Source organism: Pyrus communis, chromosome 3 (genome assembly GCF_963583255.1).
Source record: "Pyrus communis chromosome 3, drPyrComm1.1, whole genome shotgun sequence".
NCBI classification, from domain to species: Eukaryota; Viridiplantae; Streptophyta; class Magnoliopsida; order Rosales; family Rosaceae; genus Pyrus; species Pyrus communis.
The window spans coordinates 7099370-7110160 of record NC_084805.1 but is presented as its reverse complement, the minus strand read 5'-3'; the positions used below and the strand labels follow the sequence as shown (position 1 = coordinate 7110160).

General features: G+C 36.3%; 1 protein-coding gene across 1 annotated transcript; it reads left to right on the top strand.

Annotated features, from left to right (window-relative positions):
- The first annotated feature begins 6022 nt into the window (after positions 1 to 6022).
- Positions 6023 to 8673, top strand: LOC137730141 (putative polyol transporter 1). The gene is made up of 3 exons (XM_068469207.1): positions 6023 to 6176; positions 6373 to 6719; positions 7588 to 8673. The coding sequence occupies exons 1-3, from the start codon at positions 6023 to 6025 to the stop codon at positions 8671 to 8673; spliced, it is 1587 nt and encodes a 528-aa protein (XP_068325308.1).
- The last annotated feature ends 2118 nt before the right edge of the window (positions 8674 to 10791 follow it).

Here is a 10791-nt window from a genome sequence, read left to right as displayed (position 1 = left end):
GAATAGAAGGGCAATGCTTAATCAATGTTTAATGCACTTTATGATGATGATCAATTCTTTTATCTCATATATTTCAGTTATATGCAACTGTACTTACATCTATAAGAATAATTTTCGTTAAAACCCATTAACTTGTTTGGTACGTAGTGAAGTTGAAAATTTTGAAAACTTTTGGCTTTCATCTTTAGTGAGACACAGATCTTGAGCAATCGCTCCAGCCATTATATTAAATTTTGAACTTTTAAGAAGAATAATGCCAAGGAACCAAATTTTCAAACCAAATTTTGTAAACCAAATGATATGATTGTTTATGGTTGGATTATTACCTAAGTGTTGATTTACACTCTTAACTCCTATTGATAATACATCATTTGGTTTGCAAAATTTGGTTTAAAAGTTTACTACCTAGTATTATCCTTGTAAAAAAATCACTAAACACACCACATGAAAACCCCAGTCTACCTAGACATCCTTGCTTATTGCCTTACCCGTAAACCCTCACCGTCGCTTATCGACTCTTCCTTTACTCTTCTCTCCGATCTTAGTGTCCTTTTGAACATTTTCTAGTGGACACAAAATCTGTTGGAGAATAATTAAGAAATAAACAAAAATAACAAAAATAAACAGCACTTGAAATTCTAATATTTAGCCAAAAATACTTGTTATGCAGAATGAAATTACACAATAAATACAGAAACTAATATAAGAATAACAATGGTACTAACTTGATTACAGAAGGTAGAGGCTAGCGTAAAAGCTATGTCCTTCGAACAGTATTTTCGTCTCACTTTTGTGCTTGTGGTTCTACAACGTCTCCTCGACCAAGATTCAACTACCTGATTCAACAACCCACACTAGATTCTAGAATTCTAGCGAATTTGCTTTGTGTGCTTACTCTCTGGAAATTTCGTACAGAAGAAAAAGTGGAAGAAAGGATGATCTCACTTGGATACTATGATTGCAAATATATAGGTTGTTTCACACCCTTTCAAATACCTATTCAGCGTATTTGAAACTACACAACTCTTTCTAAGAGCTGTGTCTTTTAATCAAAACGTTTTTTAATTAATAAATTAATTAAACAATTAATCCGAAAATTAAAATTAATGAATCAGATTAATTTTAAATTCCCAGCCCAAGGCCCTTGTCTTGATTAATTAATATTAATTGCATTTAGGCTATATTATACATGCCTAATCCACACAACCATAAGGCCCAAACCTTCAATCCATTTCCGAATGGTCTATGTTCTAATTCCCACACCAAAAGTCTCAAAACCCTTACAAAATCTTCATCATCAAGACCGATCAAGCACTCAAGTTCTGTGCTCACTCTCACCTTTTAGGAAGGTTCAGAGTCTCAGACATCTTATTTTCTTTGTTAAGTAACAAGACATTTTATCGATATGTTTGGTAGATGTGTTTAATATTTAATTGTTTGTTCTTGTTAGAACATTTAGTTAATTTAGAATCTTCTACGTAATTGCAAGAAGGTAAATTTTTATACTAATTATTTTAGGAATTCGTCTCATATGGGTTTTATCAAACCCTATATATGCATATATTATACACATTGTATCAGACAAATCAGGGAATCATATTTCTATATGGTATCCTAGCAGGTTGCTCCATGTATAAGGCCAGGGAGACTAAATTTATGGACAAAGTTTTGAAAATTAGAGGACATGAAAGTTAATGATTGGTTTATTATTTACACATTGATAAATGTGCTTATTCTTATTGGTGACACATCATTTAGTTTATAAATTTAGTCTCCAAATTTGGTCTCCCTAGCATTACCCTTTGTGTTGTCCACGTGCTAGGCATGAAAATTCAGTGACACACTCTGACCCCAATAACACAAGTTAGGAGGCTGTAATATGTTGGCCACCACTAAATTAACCACATGAACCCATCATGAGATGACGTCACAAGCCGACTTAGTGATGAAAAACTTCGTAAGATAATTATGATGTGAATGAATTTGAACCAAACTGTTCTTTATTAATAATCGAAACAGACTACTACGCAAACCTCATCAACCTCCCCAGTTGGGAAAACATGTTCAAGGATGTAATCTCATCCTTCACATTACACCAAAGCTGATAGTAACCTCACACAACAGTTAACACAAAACAAAGTAGTGTCATACATAATCAAAAGTACAATCTTGCAATTATTATATACTTGAATAAACTACAGTAAGGGACTCATGACCAAAATAGGAAGGTGAAGGTCTCATTGGCAAGCCTACCCTTCACTTCCTAGGTTATCCTTGTTCTCAGTATGTCCTGAGAGGTCGACAAAATAAAGTGTGAGTGGATCAAGTTTATCTAGTTAAAATCATTTGAATATAATAACCCTCGTTTTGAAATGATATATATAGTCAAAAACTATATACATATAACACTACCATAACAGTAATCAAGTTTATATCACATCGCTCGTCATATCAAAGAATGTAAATTCCATTCACACTATCAAAGTAATTCAAGTGTATAGCAAGTAGGTGAAGTGGCATTTACCTGATCGATGACTAGCCTCTATTAACAAATCTATATTTTACTAGAAATATCAGTACCTACAATAAACCTACGGTCGTAGCTAGCTAGACAATATGTATGATGACCATTTGGTGAAAATGAATCACCAATAGTCTTAAGATATCATCGAAGTTTAACTAGATTTAAGTCTCCTCAAAAACTACTAAAGAACATAATATAATATATTATATTATAATATACATCAAATGGTAAGTAGATCGTCCTTCCTCATTAGGCTCCTTGCATGATTCCTTTTGAATAGCTACTAAATTAATTAGTCATACATTCGAAGAAAAAATTAATCAACAAATAAAAATAAACTAATCTTCAATCAATTGGGAGAGGAAGAGATGGAGGAGAGTGTAGGGTGTTTGTGTATATGACATAGAGAGAGAGATGCAGGGAGAAACAGCAGCCGTCGAGGGGAGTAGGGAAAGGAGAATGGGAATAAAGAAGAACGCACAGACCTAATTGGTGAAGTAATGTTTGCCTGATGGAAATCCTCGACAAGTACCTTCACTCAGTCGTCGAGCAAACGTGTTTCTGCTCGTTTTTTAACACATCGGCGTGGTCCTTTGTTAAAACTAACTGAAACTGTTAGTCAATGAAACTGTCCATCAGGCAAACTGAACTTAGCCAATGAATTAGTGTTTCATCCCGCAAGCCTCAGTGACTTGCGCGCCAAATTTTTTGTTGGTGCCAAAATCTTGCCCTACTACAGTCAAATGTGGAAAACTTTCGTCGCCTAAATTGCATTTGAGTGATGAAAACAATAATCCGTCAGTCAAATGTGGAAAAATTTACGTGACAAAGGATTTTTCCAGGAAACGTACCTTTTTTCAATGACTAAAAACCTTCATCGTGCAAAGGCCTTCAAGCAAATGCGAGTAAGGAGTATTTTGGCACCAAATAGTCGCATGACGAAGAATTTCCCACGTAAACATTACGTGAGAGATTTTATCAGGTAAAAGGCTCTGAAATGGTCAGTGCACATTGAACTAGTCGTATTTAAAATATCCTAAGGTCTTGTTTTAATTTTGGTGAGATGGCCGATTCCGCTACTCTTACAACTAAACAATGTAAGGAAGAAGGATTTGGGAAAGGTAATAATTAAGTTTCTGTGGATGTAATATTTATATTTTTGGAAAAACAATTTTAGGTGAATCACTTACTGTGATTTTGAAATTCATGTTTTGTTTCTGCAGATACTGCGGATATAAAAACCCAGAGATCGGTGCAGGCTCAAACGTGCGCAGCGTATGCGTATCATGTATGATGATATGAGGGGATTGAATATGACGACGAATGCGGAGCTTATGCATGACAATCGGTTACAAGTGCAGATCAACTGTTTTACGAAGCGGGCATCTTGGAACAATTTGCTCGAGGACTTGAAGAAGACTATGTTTGATGAATTATCAATAAGTTTAAATTAATAAAATAATTATTATTTTTGTTAAATCGTATATTATAACAATTAATTTGTAATTATTTTTTGTGTCACAATGTAACTATATTATTTATGTTATGGACCAACGCTTGATGAAGTTGATCGATGAGATGTTCAGGACGCATTACCAGCAGTGGTGGCCTAACGTCTAGCGACACATAGAATTATAGGGAAAGCCTGATGGACTAGTGGAGTAGAAGTGATAATTAAGTGTTGTGGACGAATAACATATGTTTATATTTATGTATTTGAGGACGATGTTTTTAATTATTTCTTTAATATGTATTTGAATAAAACTTTCAGTTTAATTGATTAGTTGGTTAATTTGATTTATTTGGTTAACTTAATTTGATTTAATTTTTTTTTTTTTTTACTAAATCAATTAGACAATAAACTCTTTGTTTACATAAGCTTCAAATTTTTAAATAAATATTTAAATGTAATGTCCTCCGTTGCTTCAACATTTAGGCAGGGAACCTATCATCGCACAAAAATATTTGTCGCGCAAAGTGGCCAAAAAATTCAGGTAGATTTTGTGCCAATTTTCAATAGTATATGTTTTGCACAATGAAGGTTTTGTCGCACAAAGAGTTCGTGTTTATAATCAAATTGCAGCAACTACCTCTGCCACTAGAAAAATTCAGCCTTCCTCTTTCCATTACTATCAAATCCATGCTCTAATACTCCCATCATCTCAATCTTCATCATCTCTCCCTAAATCGATCTATCCTACTCTATTCGGTATGCATTTTCGTTTTTTATTTGAAAATTTCAATGTGAATTCATACTAACGGCATTAAATTTGTTGTCTATAGAGCTGTTGTATATGATTATCAATTGGTGAAAAACGAAATAGGAGGTATGTTCTTTGGTTTTTAAATTTTAAATTATTTAATTTATTTTTTTATTATGGTGTGCTAAATTGTTTGTACAAAACAAAATTGTTTTGTTTTGTACAAAGTTAATAGTAACTAACTTCGTGCACGTTTTTTTCAAAATAAACTTAGTTTCCCGTTCGAGGATTAGTTGGATTTCACACATGGCCGCAAAAGCATATGATTGTGGTCTAATTGATTCTTGAATTGTCCCATTATTTGGATAGTTTGGGAACGCACAGTTATGGGGTGTAGTTTACGGTTCACGGATTAGGTTTTGGTCATGGGAATTTCGGTCACAGTTTTTAACATTCTTCGTGTTCCTGATATGTATTTTATATCTACGTCGTGCAATTGAAGAACTATAGATAGATGCTGCCAGAATTGTCTCATGTCGAAATCTAATCTAATGGAGCCGTAAACAACGTTACGTAACTATGCATTCCGGAATGTGGATATGAAATATTGGTTATTATTGTTTGCTGGGTTTGGGAAACGCTATAATTATAGGGGAGGTTCTGCCGAAATTTCGATAGTTTCATTACTTTGTCTCACAATTTTTTTTTTTATGACCTTTGTGCAACGAAGATTTCTTCGCCTAATATCTTATGCGACGGAATTTTACTTTCTATGACCAAGTGTCCTTCATCGCGAAAACTATAAAATGTAGAAGTGAATGTTAACCAAATTCGCCCTACGAACTAGTTATTTCCTAAGGGCAAGGTTTCGTAAGGCAACCCCAATTTTCTGGTGGCGGGTGAGCTTGTGACATATATGGAACAATATCACACAGTTTTTGCGCATATATAGTTGCGTGCCTAAAATGAAACTAAATATGGAACCATATTTCAGTTTTTTTATTTCGTTGCTTTGGTATATAAGAACTAATTAACTAAATTGTGCTCTAGAATTAAGATAATTCAAATCTGTTCGTTGATTGATGATAGTACTGGATGACGGTGTTTGTTTCCATGAATAACAACATTTCGGACATATGGATATAATTTGTATAAATGGTACTTGATTAATAGCTCATTCCTCGTATCTAATTCTCTTTCTCTGTGTCAAGTGATCTCTTCATTTCTCTCTGATAAGTTATATGTTAGCCTCTCTCTATCTATCTATCTATCAATTCATTTATCTAGCTTTATACATATGGAGATGGCTGACCAGAGAGCAAAAAATAACGTCGTCTACGGCCAACCCCAGAATATTGCAAACTTTGATCCCCCAAACAAACCCAAGACAAAGAAATTCGTTGTGGCCTGTGCCGTTTTGGCTTCAATGACATCTATCTTACTGGGTTATGGTAATCGTTTCTTAAAACTCATGGATATTGTTAGCGGTTGTGGTTCTCTAATGACACACTCATTCTCCACTCCTGTTTTTATTTGATTAAAAATATTATCTTACTATTGCAATCCGCCATTCTCCTTTCCTACTCATTTTGTTTTGGAAGAAACTTCTCCACCTGCGACACATGCTTATTTCAAATTTATTTCCAGATATTGGTGTAATGAGTGGAGCGTCTCTCTTCATCAAAGAAAACCTCAATATCAGTGACGTTCAAGTCGAAGTTCTTAATGGTACCTTGAACATATACTCTCTCATTGGCTCCGCCTTGGCCGGTAAAACCTCTGACTGGATTGGACGCCGGTACACCATAGTACTTGCCGGAACAATCTTCTTTATTGGAGCTCTCCTCATGGGTTTTGCCCCAAACTACGCCTTCCTCATGTTCGGTAGATTCATTGCCGGAGTTGGAGTTGGCTATGCTCTTATGATAGCTCCTGTCTACACCGCCGAGATCTCTCCGGCCTCGTTTCGTGGCTTCCTCACATCTTTCCCCGAGGTTTGTTTCATTAGCATGTTATATCATGTAATATACTAACTATTTTTGTTATTAGCCAGGGTGATATGTTTACGTAAATATAAGCATCTAAGTATTTGAAAAAAGTTATGCTTGCGAGACCATATATTTATATCACATTTCTCTATCATCTCATGTGACACGTGGTGCATACAATGAACATTCAATAAGATAAATTCATTAATTGAGGTGGCATTTAAACCATTACTTGCCACGTCCGAAGGTATAAAAATATGGTAAAAAAATGTGATATTCTAACAATTTCCTCGTAAAATGTAGGGGAGTTCTATTCACACACCCCTTTTTACCTCCGGCACATTCTTGTTAATTTTTGTCCATTGGTCTTCTTCAATTCATTCGATCCAACGACTAAAAATTGAGAGAATGTGTGAGATGGTAAAATAGAGTGTGTGAATAGTACCACCCAAAAACCAATGCTAGGGACACCAGATATTTATAGCACATTAATGTATCATCTCATGTCGCAAGTGATGTATGCAACCAACATTCAATGAAATAAATTCATTAATTAATGTGACATATACACATCACTTGCCACATTAGATAGTGCACAAATGTCATATAAAAATGTGCTCACCCTTGAATTTTCTTGAAATATCTACTAGGTGGCACTATCCACAACATGTTTTACTTTCCATACACCCTCTGAATTTTCGACCGTAAGATCAAATGAACCAAAGAATATCAAAAGACGGAAATTAACATGAGATGTGTGAAAAATACTAATGGATGTGTAGATAGCACCACCCTATCTATTGTTTAGTAAACCTCTCACAAGCATGCACGTGGAGTTTATATTAATTGAATTAATCATTTTGAAAATACGTAGGTGTTTGTTAACGTTGGTATATTACTGGGGTACGTATCTAACTTTGCCTTAGCTAAGCTCCCAATCCACTTGAACTGGAGGATCATGCTCGGCATCGGCGCAATTCCCTCAGTTTTTCTAGCACTCGGCGTTTTAGCCATGCCCGAGTCACCACGCTGGCTCGTCATGCAAGGGAGACTCAGAGATGCCAAGCAAGTACTAAATAGAACATCATCTTCTGAAGAGGAATCACAGCTCAGACTAGACGAGATTAAAGAAGCAGCAGGAATCCCCAAGGACTCAAAGGATGAGGTCGTTCAGGTTTCTAAACGCAGCCAAGGTGAAGGTATATGGAAGGAATTGCTCCTCCGCCCCACGCCGGCCGTTCGCCACATTTTAATAGCAGCCCTTGGTATCCACTTCTTTCAACAATTGTCGGGTACAGACTCTGTGGTTTTGTACAGCCCCAGGATCTTCGAGAAGGCGGGAATCACTTCTTACAATGACAAGCTACTTGCAACCGTGGCTGTTGGATTTGTCAAGACTATTGCAATCTTGGTGGCAACATTTCAAGTTGATCGGTTCGGACGTCGTATTTTGCTTTTGTGCAGTGTGGGTGGAATGGTAGTTTCTTTTACGCTGCTCGGTGTGGGTCTTACGGTCGTTGATCAATCCCCAAGCAAGGTCCCGTGGGCCGTCGGGTTGTGCATCGCCATGGTACTATTCATCGTTGCGTTTTTCTCCATCGGGTTGGGACCCATCACGTGGGTCTACAGCTCTGAGATCTTTCCGTTGCAGTTGCGCGCGCAAGGGTGCAGTATGGGGGTGGCCGTAAACAGGGTGACGAGCGGGGTCATCTCCATGACTTTTATTTCATTGTATAAGGCCATCACGATCGGTGGGGCCTTCTTTCTTTATGCGGGAATTGCTGCGCTTAGTTGGGTCTTTTTTTATACGTTGTATCCAGAAACGCAAGGTCGATCCCTTGAAGATATGGAGGTCTTGTTTGGTAAATACCACAAGTGGAGAGAAGCCAATGCCATGCTTAACAAGACTAAGCAAGATGATCATGGTTTTGGTGACGACAACAAGGCTCAAATCCATTAGGAATAGAAGGGCAATGCTTAATCAATGTTTAATGCACTTTATGACGATGATCAATTCCTTTATCTCATATATTTCAGATATATGCAACTGTACTTACATCTATAAGAATAACTTTCATTAAAACCCAATAACTTGTTTGGTACGTAGTGAAGTTGAAAATTTTGAAAACTTTTGGTTTTCATCTTTAGTGAGACATAGATCTTGAGCAATCGCTCCAACCATTATTTTAAATTCTGAACTTTTAAGAAGAATAATGCCAAGGAACCAAATTTTGTAAACCAAATGATACAGTTGTTTATGGTTAAATTATTACCTAAGTGTTGATTAACATGCTTAACTCCTATTGATGATACATCATTTGGTTTGCAAAATTTGGTTTAAAAGTTTGCTACCTAGCATTATCCTTCTAAAAAATTCACTAAACACACCACGTGAAAACCCCAGTCTACCTAGACATCCTTGCTTATTGACTTACCCGTAAACCCTCATCTTCGCTTATCGACTTTCCTTTTATTCTTCTCTCTGATCTTAGCGTCATTTCTAACATTTTCTAGTGGACACAAAATATGTTGGAGAACAATTCAAAAATAAACAAAAATAAAAAAAATAAATAGAACTTGAAATTCTAATATTTATTAACCAAAAATACTTGCTGTGCAAAATGAAATTACACAATAAATACAAAAATTAATATAAGAATAACAATGGTACTAACTTGATTACAAATGGTAGAGGCTAGCATAAAAGCTATGTCCTTCGAACAGTATTTCCGTCCCACTCTTATACTTGTGGTTCTGCAACGTATGCTCGACCAGGATTCAACTACCTAATTCTACAACCTGCACTGGATTCTAGAATTCTAGCAAATTTGCTTTGTGTGCTTACTCTCTGGAAATTTTGTATGGAAGAAAAAGAGGAAGAAAAGATGATCTCACTTGGATACTGTGATTGCAAATATATAGGTTGTTTCACACCCTTTCAAATACATGTTCAGTGTATTTGAAAGTACACAACTCTTTCTAAAAGCTGCGTCTTTTAATCAAAATGTTTTTAATTAATAAATCAATTAAAAACTTAATCCGAAATTTAAAATTAATGAATCAGATTAATTTTAAATTCCAAGGCCAAGGCCCTTGTCTTGATTAATTAATATTATTTGCATTTAGGCTATATTATACAAGCCTAATCCACACAACCATAAGGCCCAATCCTTCAATCCATTTCCAAATGGTCCATGTTCTAATTACTAGACTAAAGGACTAAGGGGGCGTTTGTTGCGCCGGACTATCTCGGACTGGATTAGCTTCAAGGACTAAGCTGGACTGGCTTAGACTAGACTAAACTGGACTAACTTAGTGAAGCGTTTGGTGCAGTATTGGACTAAGAAGCTGGATAATAACAAATTCTAATATTATATTATTTAATATATAAATTATTAATATTTTATTATGATCTTATCTTTTTCTCCATCTTTTCCTACCATTTCCGTCCCACTCTTTTCCTCTTCTCTCATCGTCCCACCCTCTCCCTCTTTTTTTCCTCTTAGACCTCTCAATTCATGTCTCTTTCTCATTCCTGGTCAAACTCCTTATTGATTCAAGTCTCTATTTCTCTGTCCTCCCTCCCTCTCTAGCTATGCGTTGTTCGAACGGAACCTCACGGCATCAATTTTCCCGACGAGTTGCAGGTTTCCCGATGTGTTTTCCGGCCAACCCTCATTAAATTGGATGAAGTTAGCACCGCCAAAAAATTCATCACCATCCCTGGACCGAGATCTTAGCTTTGAATGCTCGAATCTGTCATGGATTTGAAGAAGCCCAAACAGGCCGAGACTTCCAGGCCATTTTCCGGCCACATTCGACCACATTTTAGCCTCGATTCAGGTAAAATCGTAATCTTGTCACTCCCAGCTTCAATTTGGTATATTTTATATGAAAGTTGGTTGTGAAATGGATCTGAAAGAGAGTCGGAAAGTTAATGATTGATCTAGGTGACCGGAGATGACGAGGAGTCTGTCGGGAGTGGTCGTTGAGCATGACGAGGACGAGAAATAGAGGATAGTCTTAGCTAGTCCCATGGTTATTGGGGGGGTCTCGCTAAGACCTCTTAGTGAAGGGT